At 39.7% G+C, this 25619-nt stretch overlaps 5 protein-coding genes across 7 annotated transcripts in view; 3 read left to right on the plus strand and 2 right to left on the minus strand.

Moving 5' to 3' along the window:
• The window catches only part of LOC115763040, a 61778-nt gene extending 37107 nt beyond the window's left edge, over positions 1-24671 (plus strand). Inside the window, exons 6-16 of one of the 2 annotated variants that reach the window (XM_030705458.1) lie at positions 811-938; positions 1009-1220; positions 1585-1846; positions 2938-3051; positions 3135-3258; positions 3322-3436; positions 3530-3644; positions 4096-5141; positions 5226-5530; positions 13663-13676; positions 23688-24671. In XM_030705458.1, the coding sequence (XP_030561318.1) occupies positions 811-938; positions 1009-1220; positions 1585-1846; positions 2938-3051; positions 3135-3258; positions 3322-3436; positions 3530-3644; positions 4096-5141; positions 5226-5530; positions 13663-13676; positions 23688-24048 (2796 nt within the window). In that variant the 3' untranslated portion in view covers positions 24049-24671. Of the gene's footprint in view, positions 1-810; positions 939-1008; positions 1221-1584; positions 1847-2937; positions 3052-3134; positions 3259-3321; positions 3437-3529; positions 3645-4095; positions 5142-5225; positions 5531-6841; positions 6920-13662; positions 13677-23687 lie in introns of those variants that run through there. The other variant, XM_030705459.1, reaches the window with a different exon arrangement.
• Positions 16151-17791, plus strand: LOC115763045. Its single transcript, XM_030705468.1, has one exon. It carries the CDS (start codon positions 16193-16195, stop codon positions 17132-17134), a length of 942 nt encoding a protein of 313 aa, XP_030561328.1. The 5' UTR covers positions 16151-16192; the 3' UTR covers positions 17135-17791.
• On the minus strand, positions 18208-21257 carry LOC115763042 (equilibrative nucleoside transporter 1). Its single transcript, XM_030705463.1, has 3 exons — positions 20503-21257; positions 20386-20439; positions 18208-19954 (listed from the first exon to the last, which is right to left on the minus strand). The coding sequence occupies exons 1-3, from the start codon at positions 20980-20982 to the stop codon at positions 19118-19120; spliced, it is 1371 nt and encodes a 456-aa protein (XP_030561323.1). The 5' UTR covers positions 20983-21257; the 3' UTR covers positions 18208-19117.
• Positions 21977-23460, plus strand: LOC115763044 (tRNA (adenine(58)-N(1))-methyltransferase non-catalytic subunit TRM6). Of its 2 annotated transcripts, XM_030705467.1 has the most exons (3): positions 21977-22311; positions 22393-23053; positions 23105-23460. In XM_030705467.1, coding segments are annotated over exons 1-3 (993 nt in total). In that variant the 5' UTR covers positions 21977-21981; the 3' UTR covers positions 23107-23460. The 2 variants fall into 2 exon arrangements, with proteins under 2 accessions (XP_030561327.1, XP_030561326.1); XM_030705466.1 differs by having other exon boundaries at positions 22393-23457.
• An 8-nt stretch (positions 24672-24679) lies between the features above and the next one.
• LOC115763046 (cytochrome c oxidase subunit 5B, mitochondrial) lies at positions 24680-25526 on the minus strand. Its single transcript, XM_030705469.1, has 2 exons — positions 25245-25526; positions 24680-25183 (listed from the first exon to the last, which is right to left on the minus strand). Exons 1-2 carry the CDS (start codon positions 25438-25440, stop codon positions 24903-24905), a joined length of 477 nt encoding a protein of 158 aa, XP_030561329.1. The 5' UTR covers positions 25441-25526; the 3' UTR covers positions 24680-24902.
• Between the last annotated feature and the right edge of the window lie 93 nt (positions 25527-25619).

Genomic DNA, 25619 nt, shown 5'->3' on the forward strand with positions numbered 1-25619 from the left:
GCAGCAACAAGTGCCACAAAAAAGCCATTCGGCAACTGCAACATGCAACAAGCCATCGCTTATGTCAACAGTTGCCACTTGACAAATAATTAATGTGCCCCACCAAATGAGCTGCTACTAGGATGACTCAGTCAAGAGTGTAGTTACCATATATACTATTTAAGGCAAAGCCTACACTCAGCAAAAACTCGGTTCTCAATTCTTGTCTGATCCGCTGAAAATAGTTTCCGTTTTATTCGAAATCTAAGAGCAAAATTAACATTGTCAAAGCAAGCAATAAATTTCATAGATTTATTACCTTCTGTGAGTTAAAAAATTTCTTAAGTATTTTATTCCCAGCCCAAGGATTTTAACAAAGTTTGAGCAAATAAATCTACATTCTTTCTCTAAGTGTAGTTCAACTTGGCTGCAGTTTAAGGAAACCTAATTAAGCATTTCCCAAGAAAGCTTTCATGCAAGCCATTCTCTGGATTTCTACGTAAATTCAACTCATATGCCAAAAAGCTTCATTAAAGGCAGTTATGCACTATCTAACGTACTTCTGCGAATAATTAACAAATGTAGGCAGTAAATCTAAATGGGAAATTTCACCATTTGTATCCATAGGCACAACACGCGCTGCGCAAACAATTAAAATTTTAATTAAAATTACGTATACGCAGCGTTTGCCATTCTGTATAAGCGCAATTGTTATGGCAGCTGCTTAACAGCTACCATAACACTGGAACGCATTTGAAATCGTCATTTACTACGTTTTCATGGCTAGCATTTCAATGAGCTGCCACCTAATTCAAATTATTTCATACGCAGAAAACTCTGGCGCCGTTCACATTTAGCATATCGGCGGATAAACGTTACCTGCTGCTGGCCCAAAACGTTGTCAAATTATTTCGACACTCGTATTTGGCGCAGTACACGTTATTTGACATACACACAAGGTAAGCGAACAACAGTTGACGAAGCGCCTCTCTTTGCGATTCTCACAAGTATGGTGTCTCTCATTCGCAGCGAGGCCATCAAGCTGCGCCACAATCCGCAACAGGACGAATGGCCCTATTTGCATTTTGCGCGCTTTACAAGCGCCGGAAATGCTTTAATCTGGGTGCACAACTATGATATTTACTATCGTCAGGAGGTGCGTGCCTCGCATGCTTATCGCATCACACACGATGCGGTGCCGGGCGTTGTCTATAACGGCATACCCGATTGGCTATACGAAGGTGAGTTTATCATGCATCATAATAAAAGTGCAATAAAAGGTGATTTAAATGTTTTAAAAATACATGAATGGCAGTTAATAAGGGTAGCCAGCAAAAAATTGAATTACTTTTACAACAAATAAGTATTTTTTATTTCTTATAATGATCTATTTGGTCTGGCTAAGGTCTAGTTGTCCGCTTGCTGGCAGACTTTAATCCTTAGATTTCAATTTTATGTTCATGATTTCTATGTTTTCTATGTGCCAGCCAAGTTATTTAAAAGATAGCTTAGGGTAATTAGCAATAAATTTAAAAAGCATTGAATCTTCGATAAGGCATGGAACACTTTGATGGTCATAATTGATATGGTGTCTCTCCTTTATAGAGGAAGTTCTGCATACTAATAATGCAATTTGGCTATCGGACGACGGGCAACTGCTGCTCTATGCCAGCTTCAACGATACACACGTCCAGGAGCAGCATTTTGCGTGGTATGGCACCACCTCAACTGGCGCCGCAGGCGGTGCTGCGACAAGCGGCACAACTCATGGCAATGGTGGTGTCGGTGGTGGCACTAGCTCTGGCGGTGGCTCAGCTGGTGGCAGTAATCCGCATGCCAACTTGTATCCGGAAATTAGATCCTTACGGTAAGTTGTGCCAGTCCCAGGCTATATTACTTTTCGATTAGGTGTTAATGATGTGCTCGTGACTGTACTTAGCCCTAAATAGTGCTCGGGTATAGAATGCTTAAAATTCATGAAGTTGTCGACGAGTGCACATGGCTTTTTGGGAATCCTTTTCACGATGGCCCAAATGTGCCCAGGTGTGCAGGAAAGTGTCAAGTCTCTGTCTGTGTGTGTTTGTGTGTGGGTGTAACGACATTCTTATACTCTGTTAGCAGAGTGCAAAAGAGTGTATTGGTTCAACCAAAGGTAAATTGCAGCAGGTGAAGTCCTGTTGATCTGGATTCAAATCTCTTTAAATCACAATCTTGAAGTCGAGAATATCATAGACAAAGAGACTCTAGTCGAACTATATTAAATTATTCGAACAGAGTAGCGCACAGTCGTTGGTAGCCGGAATTAAAATACGTTTGCAGTCAAGTGAAGCCAGCCCCTGGCCACGATAGTCTTTTAATACATACGGCTGAGCTGCTGTCATTTTCGATTTGATAAATTGCCAAATGCACAAAAGGTTTGCACAACTGTTGCCCCCGGGCTTACGGAGCTGACAAAACTGCCGTCTAACCTGTTTGCGTTAAGTGTAATGTCATCATTTGGGAATTAGTTATGTAAATGTTTGTGCATAAGTTCCTAGATGCCATCGCTGGTAATTGAATGTGCCAAGAATAGAAACGTTCAACTTCTGCCGTGTGTGCAAATCCATTTTAAATTGAACTGCTTCCAGTTGAAGCCCGATTATAATCGTTGTGAAAAGTTCTACTAACTTAATAATCCCCAAATAAATTATGGTTCGTTTTAAATTATAAATTTTATTGTATGTAATTCAAGGATTTTATGCGTAGGAGCAAGGATTTTACGTAAGAAACTTGATTTTATTTGTGGAAACCGTTGTCTGGGCCAGTCTTTTTTTTCCACACAAAAAAAATTAAAGAATATCTGTCGATATATATATATATCTGTATAACTGATTGACTGACCTCTCTCTCTCTCTCTCTCTCTCTCTCACTCTCTCTCTTTCGCCTGTTTTAACCCGATGTATTATACTTCTTTTGTAGATATCCTAAGCCGGGCACACAGAATCCGACAGTCACCCTGCGGGTAGCCGACCTGGCGGTTCCTGAGAAGATACACATCATAGACTTGAAACCGCCGAAAATTATAGAAAACGAGTGCGTATTGAAATGTAAAGCAAGAATGATTCGAATACTGAACACTCTCTCTCTCTCTCTCTCTCTCTTTTCGTTCTCTGCAGGGATCATTACTTTAGCAGCGCCAGTTGGGTAAGTGCCAAGGAGATCGCTGTGGTGTGGCTAAATCGGCCGCAGAATATATCCGTGGTCAGTGTCTGTAGGAGTCCCTCGTTTGTCTGCATCGAGGTATGTTGTTGCATTTACCTAATTAAGTGAGTTTGTGCTTATGTCCTGTGCATCCACCGGCAGACGCATCGTGTGAGCGGCGATGGACGCGGCTGGGTGGACACTGTCTCGGTGCCATTGTTTGCGGCCAATGCCAGCCACTATGTGGCTATATCGCCGCTGCGAGACGGCTCGTTTGGTAAGTGAGCCATATGTCAATCCGGCTTTTGTTTCGAGCTCAATACGCAACCAATACCAAATACTGAACCCTTACCCGCCCCATAACCGACAGGCTATTTCCGGCACATCGTGCACGTGGACATTGACAATAATCGCGTGCTGCCCCTCACACACGGACCCTACGAGGTGAATCGACTCCTGCACTGGGATCAGCTCGATAATTGGATGTAAGTAGCCAGCGGAAGCCGCAATTCTACAATCTAACTCAAAACTGATTCTCAAATTGCGATTAATGTTGCCCAGCAGTAAATTTAAGTACCACACATAAAATGACTTAAATGTCCGAAACGTGAATGGTTACATAAAAGCGACAGCTATTAAATTCAAGCGAAAAACTAGAACATGAATTGCAACTTGAATCAAGTGTTCCACAGATAGTAGAAAACACAGCTGCAATTACAACAAAATAGAACTGTCCGTGTTTTTTAGGGTTCGTTTCGAGAATCTTGTTTTCCACATTCAAACTTCGGTTTCCGTTTAATTTAAAACAACATTTTTTTGGCAATCCATTCGGTTTAAAGTTCAAGTTTGCTTTCTTGGTAAAAAAAAGTGCCTAACTTTAATGGTAAATGAAATTTCTTTAGATGCTCTAACCGTATTCCCTATATGTATCTGTAGCTACTTTCTGGGCACACCGGAGCGCCTGCCCTCGCAGCAGCATTTGTATCGCGTCTCGGCGCTGCCTGCTCGACAGGGACAGGCTCTGCAGGCGCCCGACTGTCTGACGTGTCCAGCGCTTATGCACGGCAGCGATGGCTATGACGAGGGTCAAACCAAATCGCCGCCAAAGCTGGTGACCGCCTGGGACGATGACTGGGAAGACTCCGAGGAGGCGGAGGCGCTGCCGCCGCCACCGGCCATGCCCGTAGAGCAGCAGCGACAGGCGCGTGGACACGGAGCGCCACCACCCAGTGATTGCCTGTACCATGAGGCACAGTTTCCGCTGACGCTGCGAGCGCGCTATGTTCTAGTGGAATGTCTGGGTCCAGTTGTGCCCAATTCTATAATATATGGCCTGAAGTTGCCCACTGGACCCAAGGCCAAAAAGCAAAGCCTACCGCAAGAGCAGCTAGCAGCAGAAGCTGCAGCTGCTGCTAAGGAAGCTGGCGAGCCGAAGTCACAGTTTCTGGAGCTGCTCGTCACCGTGCAGAACAACACGCGTCTCAAGGAAAAGATGGCCAAAGTGGCGCTGCCGCAGGTAAAAACCTTTCCAGTTATGATCTCCGGCGGCTATCATGCCCAGGTGCGTCTCTATCTGCCGCCCGTGCTGCGCGAGGATGAGATAACACGTTATCCCACCATATTGCACGTATACTCCGGTCCGGGCTCTCAACTGGTCACAGATCGCTGGCACATCGATTGGAACACCTATTTATCCGGCAGCAAGGATTACATAGTTATCGAGATCGATGGCCGTGGCTCAGCCGGTCAGGGCTATCAGCTGCTGCACGAGGTTTACAAGCGTCTGGGCAGCGTTGAGGTATCCGATCAGCTGGAGGTTAGCGAATACTTGCGCGATAATCTACACTTTATCGATGCGCGCCGCATGGGCGTCTGGGGCTGGAGCTATGGCGGCTATACTGCCGCCCTCGCCCTGGCCGGACAGCAGTCGATCTTCCAGTGCGGCATCAGTGTCTCGCCGGTGACCAATTGGAAGCTTTATGGTAAACACGCCCTTAACATATAATTATTGTTCAACTAGATTTTGAATATATACTGACAACTTTTCTGTTCTCCATGCCTCTTAGACTCCACCTATGCGGAACGTTATCTGAGTTTTCCGAACGTAACCGACAACTACAAAGGCTACGAGGAGAGCGATCTGTCCAAGTACGTGGACAATTTGCGCGAGCGTCAATTCCTGCTGGTGCATGGCACAGCGGATGACAATGTGCATGTCCAGCAATCTATGGTACTCGCACGTGCTCTGACCAGCAAGGGTGTGCTATATAAGCAGCAAATCTATCCCGATGAGGGGCACAGTTTGTCCGGCGTAAAGCGACATCTTTATCGCTCCATGACCGCCTTTTTTGAGGACTGTTTCAAGAAGCTGGTGAGTGGCTGCTGGCATCTGAGCTCAATATTGTTTGGCTCTATTTTGTAAATATATTCTACCACTCTCCTACCATAACTCTCTATTTTTCCTGCTCACCACAACCACCACCACCACCACCACCACCTTTACCACAACCGCCAAATGTCATAACTATCACAACCAACAATAACAACTACTACTAAAACCTTCACCTTCATTTCATTCCACACATTTGATGCGATATTGTCAACGATCTATCGCGTAGCTCGACCAGCAACAGCAAAATCAAACAGATTCCATGGATTTTCTGGACTTTCATAGTTTTTATGGCGGTTAAACGATTTATCCTCGGTTTTCGCCAGTTCCCAAGTACTAGGTACCGTCGCCGTTGTTATCAATCGTCGTCGTTGTTGTTTTTGTTGTCATTCGTAGACTTCTCTCTGTTTCGCTGTTTAAATGTCTTATTGAGCATTTTACGGGGACTGAAAACGTAAAAAAAAAAACTCAATTTTATTTGTCGTTTCATTAAGTTTCTGCTACATGATTATGCTTAAATGGAATATCTATAATATCATTTTTTAAACTTAAAAATCTGTTGTGGGCATGTTCTTTTGTAAGGTTTTAGTTTTCAAGGCTTCCAATGTCAAACTTATTTTTATTTTATATTTGAATAATGTTGGAGAGACATATCAAATTAAATCAAAACCTTAAAATTTCTCAAACTTTAAAAAACATATTAAAGAATTTTTTTTTTATGATTTATATAATATATATATTTCTTCTAGTTTTCTGGAGCATACACTCACAGCAAAATCAAGTGAATTTGGTACGGCGTTTTTCGTTGAGTGTATGCACATATCTTCTTCTTTCCTTCGTTGAGCTAGTTCTTTTTTCAGTTCTCTTTGTTCCATTTCCTTTCGTGTTGTTTCGTACGCAAGTTTTGCCTAAGTTTACGTTCATCTTATTATTAATTTTTTTGTTTAATTGTCGTGATGTTATTTAATGCCGCAAACAAATTGTTGGCTCTATGGCGTATGTACGTATGTGTGCGTATGCGTGCCTGTGTGTGTTTGTTTGTATGTGTGTGTAGATATTTTGGCGCTTGTTCTTTATTGGAACCTGGGGTGTAACACAGCACACACACACACACACACACAAAGAAAACCGATTCAGACACACCCACGCACACTTGCTATTTTACCTGAATGTTGCTTATGCTTTGATTGTGTCTTTAATTTACATAATATATATCTTTGGCCGTATCATATGAAGTCGATTTCGATTTGAAACTAACACGTTAAATTTAATTTCTATGTGTACACACAACAGGTGCCCCCAGAGACAAAGGCCGGCCTGGGCAGCGGCGGCGATATGCAGCAGCAATAAAAAGCAGCATCAACAGCATAAGCAGCAGAATATCCAAATTTTTTTTGTTTACAGCAGTGCGAAGCAATAAACGAAAGCGAAAAGTGCGAGAAACACACACACACACACACACACTTGTTCACTAGGTTTATATGCAGTATTTGTTTAATATCGCGCAAAATATCGATACCATTGAAAATATTCGATAAATAAGTAATTCGTCTGGTCCCACTTAATTGACTGATCAGCCATAACCTAATAAGAAAAGTGATCCGTCATCATCGAAGGAGAAAATTGTCGTTCACAAAGTGTGTTTTCTATATATTGTCTCGCGTATGATCGTTGTAAAATATAGACGCAGCCAAATGGTTACAACAATAAGTGTAAATGCTAAGTGAACGTGCGTAAGAAAGAAAGCGAAAAAACATGGTTGTGAGAACATGACGCCATCATGGCAAGCAGTTACACACACGCATACACAGACATGAACAAATGTGCAACATACATACATACATACATACATAAATGTTAATGCCTCCCGCCGGATAAAACAGCGCGTAAGTCTCGCATATTTGCTTTGATTTATTCGATTTTTTATGCACTTGCTGCATAAATTTGCAAAGGGGTTTGACCGAAAATGAAATACCAAAATATACAATATATTTATTGTAGTGCAAAGGTCACCAGGTGGCACTGCCAAATGTCAACAGGAGGGGTCACAGGGAGAGCGAGAAAGCGTTGCGAAGGAAATTACTATCATAAATCAATTTACAAACATTTGGAAAAGCAATTTAAATAACATTTTCTGATAACAGAGAGGCTAAAATTTTGTTCAATGATGGCAAACATAAATCTCATATGGAGTTTATGAGCCGCAATTATTTATTGCAGGTATTAGTAGTATATTTTTTTTTTGCCAATTTTTTTATTTGTATACCCTGAACCCATTGAAAATGGGTAAAAAGGTATTTGTGCAAAATGCAAATGTATGTAACAGGCAGAAGGAAGCATCTCCGACCCCATGAAGTATATATATTCTTGATCAGCATCAATAGCCGAGTCGATCTAGCCATGTCCGTCTGTCTGTCTGTCCCAATCTCAGAACCTATCAGAACTACAGACTTGAACAGACTCCTAGTGCCTGCGCAGATTGAGTTTGTTTCCGATAGTCGATAACTTACTCCGTTTCCAAGCATTCGATAAAAATCGATATCGATATCCTGTTTTTTTTGGGAAATTTTGGTAAATAATAAGAGCTAGAGTCACCAAACTTGACATATAGCTTCTAAAATAGAATATATATATGCATTTGATGTTGGAAGAGGGTTCAGGGTATCCCCTAGTCGGGAGCTCCCGGCTAGAGCCTCTTACTTGTTTTTTAATTTATTTGGTGTTGGAATAAGAGGGTTCTTATTTGTTTTTTTTTTTTTTTTTTTTGCCTATTTATTTATTTTTTTTAACAATTAGTACAATCAAAAACTTCTGCAAAGTCTGATGGAATTGCTCAAAATTAAAAGATTGCTCACATTAATAGCTTTAATATAAACAATATATATTTGCTTTAAAATTTCCGCACTCCGCAAATGTTGCCCTGTTGACCCCCCGCACATTTAAACACTTTTTGCACTCGCATTAAAACCGTAGAATTGAATGAAATGAAAATGCTGCAATAAATAGGACATAAATAATAAAAAATGAGCGCGCAATCGCGCAAATATAAAAAAATGAGCAGCCATGAAAGAACAAAACATAAATCTGAGCATTCGCAAGCACAGCAAGAAATCAATTTAATTGAATGCTAAATTAAAAACAAAATGGCCAAATTCAATTATAATTTAATTGTGAACTTAAGCATAAATACTGTTTGCATGTAAGTAGCGCAATAATAATATTTAATATCTAATAGTTATATTTATTAGTATATTAATTCAGTTCATGTTGATTGCAACAACTTCGCACCGAAGGCAAAACCAAAAGTACATTTCTAAATGAGCGTAGTGAATGTAGCGTTAAATATATATTAGTAAACCAAGCCCAATAATGTCTAGAAATTAAGTGCAAAAAACCAAAGTAAACAAAAACGAAAAGGTCAAAAATAGCTGCGATACACGTTTAAAATTCGAATGCGACTGGCAGAAAGTTGGCAAATATAAATAAAATGCCAACAAACTAAATGACATCGCGTCGCAATCCGGTACCGCGTCCTGCGGGCTACCAGAACGCGTCCGACAGCGTCATGTATGCATAAGGATTAATTTAATTAGGCTTTTTTTTTTTTTATTTTTTGTGGCGCAACAGCTCAGCCAGCTAATTAGCAGTTGGACAACTGCAGCTGCTCGTTGTGATGGCGGAAATATGCGTCGAAACTAGGTGAAAATATGCGCAATGCAGAATACTTATATACCCTTTCGAAGGACCTTATCAATTTGTCAGCGAGTGCGTAACGTACCCAATCAATTAGCCGCACTTGAATCCGTTTTAAACATTTATTAGCTGGCAGCAATTTTAAGAGTTTAGTCTTTTTATTAATTTCAAATATTATTCCAACTTGATAAAAAAAGCTCTGAATTTTATATTTTAAAAAAGTTTGATAACTTTTTGGGCCAATTTTAATTTTAACTTTTTATCCATCTAATTTTGCGTTCGCGAAATTTGCTAGAGAAAAAAAGCCACAGTTCAGTGGCTCACATATGTATGTGTGTGTGTGAGCGTGTGTATGTTTGTGTGTGTGTGAGCTTCTGTGTGCTAAAGCTTAACAAGGCCAGCATAAATTTATATCTGGCTGACACCTAATGTGCGGCTTAGGCGATTTTTTTTTAATTTTACGTTAGCCCAAGTTTGCCTGTTTTGGCAGACGCAATTAACATGCGTCCAAAAGGACACACAGGAAGCACACACACACAGGCAGCACACCTGGACAGTGACGCCCACGCTTAGGGCCGTGTACACGGTTGCAAAAGGTCGTCACAGCTGTGGGCAGCATGAAAAGGGCAGCTGCCTTTGAAACATGGCTCGTCTCTCTGTGTTTGTTGACACAAAAAGGTGTTTGCTTAAAGTAGATGACAAAAAAAAAAAGAAAAAACTAGGGGCTAGGTTGGACAGTTGAGAAGCCTGCACACACACACATGCACACACAAATGTTGGTGGTCTTCATCGAACTGTGGGGCAAAGGCGAACTTTAGATGACATAAATGACAGCTCTGGCTGCTGTTGGCTTATGTTTCTTTTTTGTTTTTATTTTTTTCTCATCTTACAAACCCAATTATAACAATACTTTCACACATTATGTGGGGCAGAAAGAGTTTACTTTCCAACTCAGTTGAAAATTTCATAAAGATCGAAGAGTGTAAAACTCGAACGGAATCATAAGCACACATTATTTACACATGCATTGAGCTAGGTTTCAGTTGAACTGTGTCAGATTCTTTTCATTTTAAGAATATTGAAATTGTGACACACGATTTTTTTATTTTTCCTTTGTAAATTGCTTTGAGTTGAAATTGAAAGATTTTCTCTCTACACTAAAATCGGACAATATAAATTTTTGTCTTATTCTTCAAGCTCTTTCCGATTGGGTATAAAATTTTGTTGATTTTGGAGAACATAATTCCGCACACTAATCAAAGAACATTAACACTTTTTGACTTGTCCAAGAACTGGGCTGTAACTTTCTTTCATTTAAGCCAAACGCTTATAATTTTCTGCACTTTTAAGCAATGCATTTCTGCTCGATAAACGCTCCGTATTGCCCATAGTGCTCGCTGCTCTGGCGGCTAATCTAGCTGGGGGGAACTTGAACTGCCTCGCGGTGTCATTTGTCTGCGCGCTCAAATGTATGCTATAGAAATTTAAATTGCTCTACAGTTTTTAAAAGCTTTCTATGTAGTGTACTAAGGACCAATTACCAAAAGAATTCTCTAAATACGAGTATTTAAAAGATATTTATATAGAACAGCGTAGTGAACAAATTACAATTACATAATTTGCAATACATATATACATATATACACATACATATACACAAAGGTATATAGTACATATGGATAAATCAATAAATATATAAATATATATATTAAATATTGACTTGCAATTTAGTAATTATACAAGCAAAAACTATACAAAATTTATATATGCATGTGCATATAATATATATACGATTCGTAGTCTAGTTCGTTTAGTGGATCAAGCGTTGGCATTATTCGAGTTACAAACCAATCCAAAGCAAAAAACAAAATAAATAAATAAGTAAATAAAAAAGAAGCGAAAACCGTTTTTATAGTCGTAAGAAAAATTTCAAAAGTGTGTACTGTTAATTAGATTGTTAGCTCAAAGGTACAGAAATCGAAAATATGAAAGCTATGTAAAAATAATAATAATAATAATAATAACTGTAATATATGCGCCCTATATAACTACCAAAAAAGAAAAAAGTAACTATACTTTGATATATGATACATATATTTTATAAACAACTTTACTCTTAAACAATAACATTTTAATACTCTGTCTTCAGCCTTAAAACAAAACAAAAGAAAACAAAACAAAAAATGAAAAATGAAAATGATAAACGAGAACAAAACATTGAAAATGAGCATGAACTAAAATGAGTAACTCTATTTATAGGGTCGCGATTGTTTCAAATTAAGCCTAAGCATAAACCAACGAAAAACTATGCACTTGTTAGTTATGTTTAATGTAAATACGCTTTACAACGGTTACTTAACTTTTACTCATACTTGATTTATTTTGTTATTAGGACGTTTGACAAAAACCTACTTATGTGATCCAACAATTTCTTCTCTTCCATGAAGCTACAAAAAAAAAAAAAGAAAAAACACACAAAAACAAATGAAAAACAATTATTAACGAAATTAATATAAATTACCAATTATGTAATACATTGACTTAATTAGCTGAGATGTTCAATAATTTCGCCAGGCATTTAGCAAACTCAAAAAAAAAAAACAAAAGGAATATATATATATATATATACATACAATAAACCAAAGCATGAAAGCCAAGAAAAAAAAATAATATATCAATGGGTTGATCAGCATGGTACTCACTGAGTATGTTTCAACTTAAATCAAGCTTGAACTTTCTTAAATTAAGTGCAGCAATCTTTTTACCAGCCAAAAGCATTTAATACTGAGCCCAATCTAACACATGCTGGATTTCAGTTAGATACACTTTACACTTATTTCAGGCATATAAATTCTTGGCATAAGTCTTTAGACTATATTCAAGCATTTAATTTTTATTATACCCTTGCAGAGGGTATTATAATTTTGTCGTGAAATGTGTAACGCATTGAAGGAGACATCTCCGACCCCATAAAGTATATATATTCTTGATCAGCATCAACAGCCGAGTCGATAGAGCCATGTCCGTCTGTCTGTTTCTATGCGAACTAGTCTCTCAGTTTTTAGGCTATCTTGATAAAACTTTGCAGAAGTCCCTTTTTCTGTTGCACGCAGCTCATGTCAAAACCAGCTGGATCGGACCTATATCATATAGCTGCCATAGGAACGATCGGTCGAAAATTAAGTTGTATTAAAAAACATTTTGTTTTTCAAGATATCTTGACCAAACTCGGCATTTATTAGTTTTACTATACTCCTCATATATATATGCAAAATCCTATTAAGATCGGACTACTATATCATATATCTGCCATAGGAACGATCGGTCGAAAACTAGGTTTTTGATTAAAACCCTTTTTTGTTTATCAAAATATCATGACCAAACTCGGCATTAACTATTTTCCCTGTGCTTCTTAGATACGGGCAAAGCACTATAAGCATTATGAAAAGGTTGGGTCTGCAATTAGATGTTCGGCGTGCCGAACATAGCCTTTCTTTCTCATTTTCAATTTTTATTGAGTAACCGTTGCATTTTTAAGCGCATAATCTCTTGAATTTTAGCCTAATTATTATAGAAGCTTCTCTTATAAATCATATTCTCACCTCTGGGGAACGAATTAGAAAGAAATATTGCGGCCGGCGCACAAAAGTGTGCTATTCAATTTGCAATGCCAGCATGTCTGCAAAATCGAAAAATGTAAACCGTGAAAGCCCCAACGACTGCAAAATCTGCATAAAACATGCTACGAATTGCAGTCCAAAGCTGGCCGCGCCACATTCCCTATTCTAGCCAACATTCAGTACATTTGCTGGGCTGACCAACAAAGCGGCACGCAAATGGCCACAAAATGTTCGTCTGGCATGCAATGGCCCCTAGCCCTGGGCCAGGTAAGTCGGATATAGGGGGAATGGCTAGATTGTAAGGGGAGGGGAGGGGGAGGGGAGGGGGGGGGGCATTACAAGCAAGCCAAACTTTTGACTTAATTGGCCAATTGTTTGGCTGGACACAAAAAATAAAAGTTGCATATTTCATCGCGCAACGGCGTCTTGAAGGCGTTACAATTCGGCCAGGTGGTAAATTTGAATAACTATAATTTCAACTGCCCTACGTTTAGGCGGGGGCGTGTGTCCGGCTAATTGCCGCAGCAATGAAGCACACTTGAATATTATTTTTTCTTTTTTTTTTTACTGAGCCATTGCTGAGTTGTCAAGTGCATACGACTGGCCAGAGACCAGAGTCTGCAATTAGGTGCACAAATTGCAGGCCACTTAAGTGAAACCCGAGCAGGCTAAGGCACTTCATTGCCCAGCAATCAGTACCATTAAAATATATAAGCATAATTATAAGTGAGACTCTTGATTGAAGTTGTTTGAAGTGTGACAGTTGACTGCTATTAAATATTATTTATTTTCTCGTTTCAGGTAAACGATTCAAGGTAAGTTACTCAAGTATACACAATTTCTTTTTTTACGTATTTTAAGACACGCAAATTTAAGTGTTTTGTCATTGAACCAGCGCTCTCTCTTTTGCCCGTCAGTTTGTTCGTCGGACAGTCCGTGTAAACGCGTCGATCTTAGAACCTATAAGAGCTGGAGACTTGATATTTTAAGCGAAGGTCCGCCTAGTACCTGCACAGGTTGAGTTTGTTTCCGATAATTGACAATCCGTTTCCAAGCAATCGATTAAAATCGATATCGAAATCATGTTATAAGAGCAAATCTCCTAGGTTTTAAGAGCAGGAGTCACCAAATCTTACATGTACATTCTAGAATAGTGTTAGCAGAACATATTTTATAGCTACCGTCACGGCCTGAAGTATTAGGTCAATTAAAAAATAAATTCAAGATAGTCTCATTTCGTGACTCATTGCAACGTGTCTTAAGCTCATGTTAAACTCAATGCGCTTTGTAACTATAGTTTTCTGTTAAAATAATCAAAATGCCTCATTACAGCATGTTAAACTCCGTCCGAATTGTAGCTTGAGCTTTCTGCTAATAAATTAAAAATAGTTCATGACTCACAGCGTGCTTTAAGTTAATGTTAAGTCCCAACCGCATTGTAACTAAAGCTTTCAGTTAACAAATTCAAAATAGCTTCATGACTCATTGCAACGTGTCTTAAGTTCATGTTAAACCCCATCTGCAGTTTAACTTGAGTTTTCTTTTAAAATATTCAAAATAAATCATTACAGCGTGCCTTAGGTTCATGTTAAGTCGCATCCGTATTGTAACTAGAGTTTTCTGCTAGTAACTTAAAAATAGAGTTACACTTAATGACGTTGCATTGCAACTTGTCTTAAGTTTATGGTAAACCCCATCTGCATTGTAGCAAGAGCTTTCCATTGAAATATTCAAAATGACTCATTACAACGTACCTTTAGATTGTGTTAAGCCCCATCCGCATTGTAACTGGAGCTTTCTGCTTATGTATTCAAAATAGAGTTACACTTCATGACTCATTGCAACGTGTCTTATGCTCATGTTAAGCCCCATCCGCATTGTAACTAGACTTTTTGATTGTTGTAGCTTAATTTTTGCCCTGTGATAAATTAAATGCAAATTTACAATGCTTGCTCCAATTTTGTGAAGCGTTCATATTTTTAATTTTGTGCACACAAGCTATATTTGGCGCTAAGCTCATGCCAATCAATGGCCGGCGAGTGCCCCGCGCCCCGACGAGGCTGCCTCCAGTTAAAATTCGGCAATTCTTTTTACGCCGGGCAGCTGACTGGCCGTAGTACGACTCAATAGAGTAACGAGCTGCGACTTTAATGCCTTGTATGCGAACGGACAGAACATATATAAATAATTTACATTTCGCATGGTCACGCACAAATCATGCGAGGGAGGCACAGACAATGCCGACAAAGGAAAGCCCCTGCCACCCTCCAGCCATGGTTGTGCATGGGTCTGGGCGAATCGTGCTGGGAATTGGGTTGGGCTTGGGCCTGGATTTGGGTCTGGTGCTGCATGATGCGTATAAAAGTGACAGTTTAACATGGAAACACACTCAAAATGTTAATTGATATGCAAGGCGAGGCGGGCAGTGGGGCAGACTACGAAAGTTTTGCTGCCTTTTTTTTTAGCAGGCGTTGGCAATGAAATTGTTTGTCATGACTGTGAAAATCCATTGCAGCTTTATCGGTGCCCTTTCTTAGCTGTCATTGAGCTCAGAATGAACTACTTACAAATCAAAGATCATAAAGTTGTTGCGATTAAACGTGTTAAGCGCACAAATCATGTATACAATTCATATACTACCAAATGTTACCCGGCCTTGTCCGGTACAAGTTCTTTTCGCTCAATATAAGTTATCACTTTGCGTCCTTTGAACCGCCCTTGAGTTCGATTGAATAATAAAGCAACAAGTCTATTAAAAATCGATTGATTTAAATTTTTTGCACAGCTAATTGAAAGAAAAATTTGCCTGTGTGCATTTTTAAATAGATATGTATTCTTTCATGCATTGAAATCGACACAAATTTTCTTAAACTTGCGTGTAAAATTTTTCAAAACGTTATATTAGCTAGATGTAAGACTATGCGATCACAAATCAGCCAATCAATCACTCAGTCAATCGGTCAGTCAATCACTCAATCGATATTATTATTTTATTATATTATGTTTTTTAGTATTGATCAATCTTTCTGTGCGTGATTAATTGTGGGTACTGTTATTTTGTTTACTAGGTAATTTTTTGTTATTCCCAAAATACGCTTTAATTACTTTTTGAAAAGGCGGGTGTGTGGTCTGTCAGTTTTTGAACAATTCCGGTTTGCGCGCTCTTCTAATAAATAAGTTTTGGTATTTTTTAATATGCTTGGTATTTTGCGGGGGATTTTACTTACTTCATGCAAACGGTCACACTGAACGCGTATCAAACCGACTCAACAGCTGTTATCTTGTTATTCTGCTGCTGCTCAGGTGTTTTTGCTTTATTTATCTCTGATCAATGAGAATGAACATCGACCAGCTAAATGACGACTGCCTGTGCATTATATTGGAGTACTTGACATTGCCAGACCAAATCGCAATGGCCCGGAGCTCGTTGCGGTATGAGGAGCTTCTCACCGAAATTGTGTGGCGCAAGCCGCGTTACCGTGAGGTATCCATATCGGATGATATGCTGGCGCCACTGAACAAGGAGGATTATATGTACTTTTTCAAGCTGATCAGCACATACATGGAGAAGCTGTACATCTGGAATGTGCATGACAAGGCGTTCGATTCGTATCTGGGCCGGCATTTGATGCGTCCCGAACTGGTCTTCTATCTGGACCTTAACCTGAACAATCTGCGCGAGCTATGCGTCACCGATAATTACATAAACAACAGCATGATACAGATCGTAACAAAAAGATGTCCACACCTGCACAGCCTGAGCGTGTCCAGCGCCTATATAACGGGCAAGTTTATGGTTGACCTGCCAAATCTGCAGACGCTTGTGGCGCGGGAGTGCTCCATCGAGGCTGAGCACCTGGCCGAGCTGCTGGCACAGCTGCAGCTGACCACACTTGACCTCACATCCAATCGATACAATTTGGAGCAAACCATACTGGAAGCGCCCGCCGCTGGCCTCTTACGTTTGCAGCGTTTGGGCATCTCCGATGCACAGGACTGTGGCTTTCGCATCGCTGAGCAGCTGCCACAGCTAAAGGAGCTGGTCGTCAGCTATCATGGCGTTATGGCGCAGGACTTGCATGATATGCTGGAGACAACGCGGCAATTAGTTGAGTCCTCGGATACGAAATTCCCAAAGCGCCTGCAATCGATTATGTGCAATGTGGTCGATGTGGAAGTGGCCCTCGAGCAGATAACTGGCCTGGAGACGCGCTGTCCACGCGAATCTCCCAAATTCTGTAAGATTTTAAAGATAATTTACAAATGCAAATAGGCCATCAAATGTTGCTACTCGTTAGCTATTTTTAGAGCAATGCATTTGGCATTCTAATATTGGCATGAAGTGCATATACATATATGTATGTACAGTGAAAGCTCGCTTAGGCGAATATCTAAGGTTAAAGTTTTCTGCCCTCTGATGTGATTACATAACGTAAAAAGTAAAAAGACAACAGAACATACACTCAAATTTTACCAAATTTTTACCAAAGTTCTTTATGACAAATAAAAGACAACGTATAAAACAATTTCTTTGGTCAACAAAAACAGCGAATCGCTTGATTCAAGATATCTTGTTGCCATCTCATATCCAGATTTGTTTCATGTCCGCTAATTACATGTCTTACCAAAGAAATTATAAACGCTAAATTCATCCTACATTGAAATGCGGTGCTGTGAGTGGCTTATCGCTCTCCAAAAGCCACACGAACGCATGCCGAATGCATCTTTTTGTTACTTACACGAGCAGCACAGGGCCAGTCGAGAGACTGCCTCTGGCAAAGCTGTTCGGTTCTCTGGAGCACTCGTTATATGTGTGCTTTATATGGTTATGGTATATATATATTGTCTTCGATAAACAATTGCTTAATTGTAAAGGCACATTTTAAAATAAAACCATTTTATGCCGTAGGTTTCACTATTCTTCTTGCACAAGTCCATGTTTTGTTACTATCTGCATTTGCTTTGGCTTTCGTAAAAATTAGTTGTGTTAGCTTACTTATCTAAGTTTGGATCAACTGACAAAATTTCAAAGAACCCAATTTTCGATTGATCATTCAAATGGCAGCCATATGAACAACAGAAAGACATACCAAAGCCTGAGATTTGGCTTTGATGACAGCTTTTTAACTAAGACTCGTTTGCATAGATATCGACAGACGGATAGGTTGAAAGACGGACTCGGTTGTTGATGCTGATATATAGTTTAAGGGTTCGGAATTACCTCCTTCTATGGGTTACACATTCCATGACAAAATTATAATACCCTCTACAAGCGTGTAAAACAAAAAAAAAAAACAAAATTGCAAATGTTTTGCTTCGATATTCAACGGAATTCCGTCGAAAGCTTCGGCATGGAATCTGTATTTATCAGTTTCCAAAATGTATATAAATATTTGTATAATGAGAGCAGCAAATTCTTTTGGCTGAAATATCTTGTTCTACTTCTGCGTTTGATTAAGGTGTTTGCATATCCGGCATCTTTATACTCTTAAATCCATTCCCAATATTTTGCTGTTTCCGAAATATTTGCTTCTGCATATTAAACTATTCTAATTCGTCAATTCCGTTCAGCTTGTTAGTTATCTGCCCACTCTGCAATATATAATTAACAATTATTACTTAATTAACGTTCTGTGAATGCTTGAATTACTTTTATATAAAAAATATAAAATTTATGCTGAAGTAGCTGAAGCTGAAAGAGCATACTCATTTGTTAAGCATTTGTCGCTCTTCAGGTTCTCTTAAATTTCCAGTTCCAAATCAATTCTTAGACTTTTAGAGACCCGATGCTGAGAGATCATTCTCATTTTTAAGGCATTTGTCGTTTGGTTTGAGAGACAGTGTCTGAATTCCGATTATGTTCTCCAATATTCAGTCTACTTTCGCAATTACTCACTTCAGTTTAATCTTCGGTTTTATAAGCTGCAGTCAAGTTTTCTAGCTGCACAATTCGTTGAATACTTAAGTATATTCAAGAACTTCGCAAACATCAAAATAACATTGTTTGAAGCATGAAAAACGTGTTTCCAATTTATCAAATCAATGTTTCAAATGCACATACGGTTGATTTGTATTGTTTTATTTTCAACGCGATAAATATAATGCAATAGTTTGTTAGTCTGTGAAAAAGTGAACAGTCAATGCTTAATGTATAAAAATTAGTATGTCCATTTATTAATATCCTTTTGTGGGTAATTAAAGCTACATGCAATGTGAAAAATAAAATGAAAGCAAATCGTTGAAGTGAAAGAAAATTTCAAAGTTGTATAATAAGTGGACTCAAATATGAGAACATTACGCCAGAGAAAATGCCAGTCACAAGCATCGCGGCAGCAAACATGCCGGCGGTTATTTGATATTTGACATTAACCGTCTGTGGTGCATACATCATGCCCAAGGAACTTAGATAGCCGGAGCTATAGGACATTATAATCGCAATGATCCAATATAACCAATCGTTGGTAATAAAAACTGGTAGAGTTCGAACAATATCTTTCGGTGCATAATTACAGAATATCAGTAAGGGTATAAAAACGACACGTAAAACTACAGGCACAACCAAAAATTTCGGTCCGGGCCATTGTATCCAGGACGTGGTCAAGCTGCCCAGCATCGCGAACACATTGAACGTTAGGAAACATGTGACTAATGTGAAATACTTTTCGCCAATTATAAAATCGTTGGAACGCTTAATATCCGAGTGGACGGCTGGAAAAACAGCTAGTGTAACAAAGAAAGTAAAAAATACGTTAAAAAGCTGTGGCGAAGCTTTCTTAAATATTTTCCAGTAGGGTACATTTAACTGGCTGTTCGACTCGGATTTCTTTTCGCTGCTCAGCATTTCATAATGCTTGAAGAATTTGTTTAAAGGCAGCGCGAAATACGTGTCAAAACAAAAGAGTAAAATCAAAATTGCAGTTAAAAAATAATATATAGCCGATGTTCGCATTGAGGTGAAAAACATGGAACATAACATAGACATAATCGTGGCAAAACATCCGCTTATATTTGATCCCAAAACTACGGCACCCGTATATTTGGGTGGTAAGGCCGCAACGAGTCCATAAATAGTGCTCTGATAGATGCCGTTGCACTGAAAAGAGAAAATTGTTTGTTTATAAATTGTTGTTTTGCTAGAGCTGATGATTACATTGAAAATAGAAAATTGTTTGTTTATAAATTGTTGTTTTACTAGAGCTGATGATTACATTCCCTGCTTATCTATCATAATTGCTAAGTTTATCGAAGATGTGTCGTTGATGAATAACCTGATTCCATTACGTTCTTAAAATGTTACATTCGCACAAAAAATGCAAGAAATGTTGACAGTGGAATAAGGCTATAACAAACAATTTGTTCATAGAAAAACTATATTAGAACCATGTAGCAGATTTTTAGACAGATCTATTCCAGTCGATGTAAATTGATTTAGAACAGAAACAGACTGACTAATAATCTATATTCTTTATAGAACCGAATATGACTCCTCTTTTACGGTAAATTGTAATATACCCGGGGACTCACCATGTTTATAAGCACAATGGAAGACATTGTAGTCCAAAAGAATATGCCAGGCCACTATTGCGGAATAGATAAATACAAATTAGATTTCAGTAATAAGTAAATTGAACATGAGCCTACCTCGGATGAGTCCACCATGGCGAGCACAACAGTTATTATCAGAATAACCAGTTCGAATAGAATGCTAAATACAATACGCTTGGTTAGATCACCGCCAAAATTCATGAATATGTTTAGCCAATTAAAGAGGACATTCGGGATTTGTGAAGCAAAGCCCATATTCTGCATAAAGTTACCTCTGTAATTGACCTCACTTTTAACCGTGTAATTTTCACCCAATTTAAAGTCCTCAAAATATGATTTCGCTGTAATAAACATATTCCAGGGCATCAGTGTGCCCAGCCCGTGCAGCACAAATATGAAGAAGACCAGTTTATATTTATCCTCTGGCGGCTGCAGGGTTGACATGAGTTTTGACATCATGAAGCCAGATCCTTTGCCATTGGGATTCGCCTTCATTTGGGATTCATATGATGGATTCAGTTTCACTGGCCGCTTCTCATCAATGAAAGGCGACTCTTCACCTCTTCTGTTTGCCATTTTGCTTTTTCGGTTGGTTGCTTTCGAAGGCGGGTGAGGCTTTAATTAACTTTAATTGTTGGGTTAGCAACAGGTTTCACGGGTTCCACGAGCTTGTAGCTGGCACCAAAACCTGGTCAGGTAATGTTTTAATTGATTCTAGGCAAGAAAAGGCACTTTTAAAATCTTAGATAAGATTGAACACGATTATTTATTGTCCTTGAGAATAGATTAGGTTAATCAGCGCGTGGCCCAACAACCGTTTCCGTGTTACCAGAGTGCGCGATTTCAAATGTTCCCAAAAAAAACTGAGCAAGAAAATCCGATTACTCATTGCATTATTAGTGAGCATGTTCTAGTTGTTAAGAGAAAAATCAATGAAAATTATAATTATTTTTCTTAACATTCCGCAATTTCGTTTAATAGCCTTTGTCCACTGACCAAATTTCTTACACATTTCTGAAAATGTCACAGTTTTGCAAAATGTGTAAAATGCGGCCTGTAAAATATCACATCAAACATATTACATTTTTAAAAAATGTGTAAATTTGGGATGATTTATCGAGATTTCTAACGATGTTGTGAAAAATGGAAAAGAATCATAGCCATATACAACGGCAACTTTAAATAAGAAGTTTTAAATTGTACCTATCCCTCAGTTATTAGCATTTAAACTTGGCAAAATGTCAAAAAGAGTATGTAAAATGGGATCCTTACTTCGAGATCGCATTATTTGAGTTTTGGAAGAAAAACTTTGCGACGCTTACTAAATTAAAGCAACTCGATTAGCTGTTTATTTAAAGAAGCGGTACTTTTCCCACTCACATTTCGCCGACAACCGGTGGAACACCAATATGTGAAATTTGAAAATGTGACATTTCTTAAGCCAGTGGAGAAAGGGTATAATAACTGGTACAAAAACTTGCTTCAGTGGGAACCATTTGGGAACTAAAAAGTGCTAACTATCGATATATTTTTTATTTTATCTATCGATTTTTTTTTAATGTGATTTAAGTCGCAATGGCATCCATACAGTTGGGCGATTATATTGTTATTCAGCGTCAAAAGTACACGAAATTGCAAAAATTTGGCAGCCTTGATGCGACAGCCACATTGGGTAAGGAGCATCTGGAGCTGAAGTCGCTGCTGGATCAACCGTATGGCTCCACGTTCAAGATGTGCGTCAAGGAGTCGAAGGTGGGCAAACGAGGCGCCCAGCGGCAGCACCGGCTCGAGCTGTGCACCGAAAATGAATTGCGCAGCATACGGGATGTGCTAAACATTTCCAGCAGTGGAGCCGACAATCGGGACATCAGCGACAATGGCGAGGCGCAGGCCCTCAAGTCCGCGGTACGTAGGGCTCAGGTTTACCGCGTGTTACAAAGAAAGAAAAAAAAAAACAACAACAACAATGGCAACCTTCACTTGCAGGACATTGAGCAGCTGCGCGAGGCGTGTAACGAGTCCAGCAAGATAATTGAGAAGCTGGTGAAGAATTCGAAAACATTTCACACACGCACCGAGTACTCACAGGACAAGTATCTGCTGAAGAAGGAGAAAAAGTACTTTGAGTTTGTCCAAATTCGCCAGCCCAGCATACGTCTAATGGCCGACATATTCCATCGACAGGATGCTGATAAGATAATGGGCATACGTGTGGATACGCTCTCCCAAATAATCTCCTACTCGGGTGTCTCTGGCTTTGGCAGCTATTTGTTGTACGAGAGCGGCACGAATGGTCTCTTGCCGGCGGCCATGCTGAACTCCATGGGTGCCGGCACAGAGGCAACACTTGTACACATGCATCCCGGCAATGTGCCCCAAAAGCAAGCTCTGCTGGCCCTCAAATTACCACTGGAACAGCAGCAGCGCTGCATCTCGGTCAATCTGTACTCGGTGCTGCGTGAGTTTTATCAGGGCGACAAGCCAGAGGCGAAAACAGAAGCTTCCACAGAAGTGGAAACAGCGGCGCCAACCAAGGAGGCAGCGGAGCTAGTAACCCCCACAGATGACAGCGATACCAACACGGAGGAGCAAAGCGACAACATTGAGCCCAGCTCCAAGAAGGTCAAATTGGATGAATCGTCAAACTGTAAGCAATCTATATCTAAAGCTGTTGCTCCTGACTAACTAAATTGATTAGAATCGAAAACCGGAAAATTCACCCCGCAAATGTGGAAATTATTTGAAAATGGCGGCATAAAACTTACTTATTTTTCCATCAAATGTATAACAGACATTCTGATAACCCGACAATATAAATATTAAGGCGATTTATATGATCTTAGATTAATTATGACCAATTCAGCAAGAATACGTACTTCGACGCAGATCAGCACTGGCCAGCTTTGCCAGAGGCAGGCTGGCGACTGACCCAGTTGCTCATGAGAGCATCAACAAGTTGCATTCGGCATGCGGTCGTTTCGACCTTGCTGCCATAGCAAGAAAGATACTTGATCCGTAAACAAGATAGACAGAAAAAAAGAGAGGCGCACATGGCTAGACCGACTCGGCTATTGATGCTGATCAAGAATTTATATAGTGTATGGGGTTGGAAATGCTTTCTTCTGCCTGTTATATACAATTGCAAAAATGCATTACCCATTTCCAATGGGATCAGCGTATAATAAATGGAACTTGCTTTGGAAAATCACTTTGGAACTTAATTGGCAGGCTGCCAATCAAACGAATGATATATTTCAATTATTTTTTGATTTTACTTAAAGCAACCAACAAATCTGGGCCTTTGCGCTGGCAACTGGAGAACAAACGCGCCGCTGCGCTGATGAATGCGAAATTCGACAACCTGGTGATGGCTGCCAAGGAGCATCCATCGAATATATTGCAGGCATTGCTGCCACTGGTGAAACCCTCGCGACCCATTGTTATCTTCAGCACGTGCAAGGAGCTGCTGCAGGAAACTTATATGGAGCTGAAGACGTCCGGCAAGGTGACCAACCTGCATGTGACCTCCAACTGGATGCGCATGTATCAAATACTGCCAAATCGATCCCATCCCGAGGTCAATATGAGCGGCAACAGTGGCTACCTCTTGACGGGCTACACACTGAAATAACTAAAAAGTGACTAAGGATCAGCTGGCGAAGGATGACACCAGCAAAACACAAATTAGTTATGTAGTTAGTTAAACGAGAACTAGGTAATATGCAGAAACAATTACCGACAATACAGTACAAGCTCGGTTTAACGCACAGCCGGACAGCTTAAATCTTAATGAACTTGTTTCCCCCATTTTATATTCGAAATGGTATGAATGCATTTCATACATTTCTTAGTCATATTTCAGATCCAAATAACCTCAAATTATCGACGATTTAACATAGCTGTGTATATCTTATAGCTTACACCTTCAGGAATTATTATTGTACCGACTAGGATATCGTCTGATAAATTTAAACCTGATCTGTGCGTAACAGAATGATCCAATATACCACATTTATTCACATTGAATGTCAACTGATTCTCCGCATTATGGCGATCTTTTAAGACAGACGAACGGGCGGGCGGACAGACATTGTTATTTGGACTCTGCTATTAATGCTCAGTAGTAACGAGTCAGAGATTCTTCCATTATACCCTTCTCCCCACATTATCAATGGGTACAGGTTATAGAGTGTTCCAGACAGAGCTGTGCTTTAAAGAGAGCGCTCAATGTATGCGAATAAACAGATGTCCAATTTTGGATAATATCATGCAATGTTTTATGACTACTATTTAGGTTTCGATACGTGTTCTTTTCTGTAGATCAGTTCAATTTGTTTGTTGGCGTGTGAATTTGTTGTGTACGAGTATTTATTATGTATGAGAATTTGTTGTGTACGAGTATTTATTATTGATGAGAATTTGTTGTGTGTGTGTGTGTGTGTATTCGTTGTGCGTTTGTGTGTAGATACAGCGCTCCATTTGTCCCGTGCTCCGATTTAAATAGCCGGCACATTCTTTAGCACATAATAGTGTCCGCATTCGCAGCGCTTGGGGTTGCCCTTCTCCAGCCACATCCACTTGGGTGCACGATCGCCGAGGCACAAGCAGCCCACGAGGCGGCCATCAAATGCCGACGGTATGACCGTCGGATCATTCTCTCTGCCTGCGCCACGCTTCATGGGTCTCTTCATGGCCCACGGATCGTTGCAGCCCGCCTGGCGCAGCATGAGCTCGCGCTTGAAGATGCCCGTGGCCAGCTCCATGTCATCAGTCAGCTCTATGGCAATCAGAGTAGCTGCATTATGCCAGACCAAAACCTGCGCCTGTTTCTCACTCACCTTTTTTCAAGACCGGAGTTGTGGATATGGCACGCGTGCCGGTACCCTCCTTGACCCCAAAGACGCCGAGCATACGCTTCAAGCCGAGCTGACGCAGCACTGCGCCAAGCTTGCCCTCGCCGCGTTGCGTCAACTGCGAGACGAGACGCTTGGATGCGAAAGGAGATTTGAGTAGTCGCGAGATGAATGACGACATCTTGACTTCTCAAATATGTTTTTAATATATTTTTTGAAAAGAAATATATACGTCTAGCTCAATATAGCATCCGTTTCCTTTGCAAAGATGAAAAGGAATGAGCTCCCCAACGTAGAAATACTCAAAAGCTATATATGTATATATACAAATTGTAGGCCTACTAGGAGGATTACTCTAAA

The sequence above is a fragment of the Drosophila novamexicana genome, unplaced genomic scaffold (assembly GCF_003285875.2).
Source record: "Drosophila novamexicana strain 15010-1031.04,08,12 unplaced genomic scaffold, DnovRS2.1 tig00000689-arrow-pilon, whole genome shotgun sequence".
Classification (NCBI taxonomy): domain Eukaryota; kingdom Metazoa; phylum Arthropoda; class Insecta; order Diptera; family Drosophilidae; genus Drosophila; species Drosophila novamexicana.

Coding starts and splice junctions, on each gene's coding strand:
- LOC115763045 (XM_030705468.1), top strand. CDS start 16,193: ATGAGAATGAACATCGACCAGCTAAATGACGACTGCCTGTGCATTATA.
- LOC115763042 (XM_030705463.1), bottom strand. CDS start 20,982: ATGGCAAACAGAAGAGGTGAAGAGTCGCCTTTCATTGATGAGAAGCGG. Junction 20,440..20,502: donor CCATGGTGGACTCATCCGAG/GTAGGCTCATGT, acceptor ATTCCGCAATAG/TGGCCTGGCATATTCTTTTG. Junction 19,955..20,385: donor CCATTGTGCTTATAAACATG/GTGAGTCCCCGG, acceptor TTCTCTTTTCAG/TGCAACGGCATCTATCAGAG.
- LOC115763044 (XM_030705466.1), top strand. CDS start 21,982: ATGGCATCCATACAGTTGGGCGATTATATTGTTATTCAGCGTCAAAAG. Junction 22,312..22,392: donor CGCAGGCCCTCAAGTCCGCG/GTACGTAGGGCT, acceptor CTTCACTTGCAG/GACATTGAGCAGCTGCGCGA.
- LOC115763046 (XM_030705469.1), bottom strand. CDS start 25,440: ATGTCGTCATTCATCTCGCGACTACTCAAATCTCCTTTCGCATCCAAG. Junction 25,184..25,244: donor AACTCCGGTCTTGAAAAAAG/GTGAGTGAGAAA, acceptor TGATTGCCATAG/AGCTGACTGATGACATGGAG.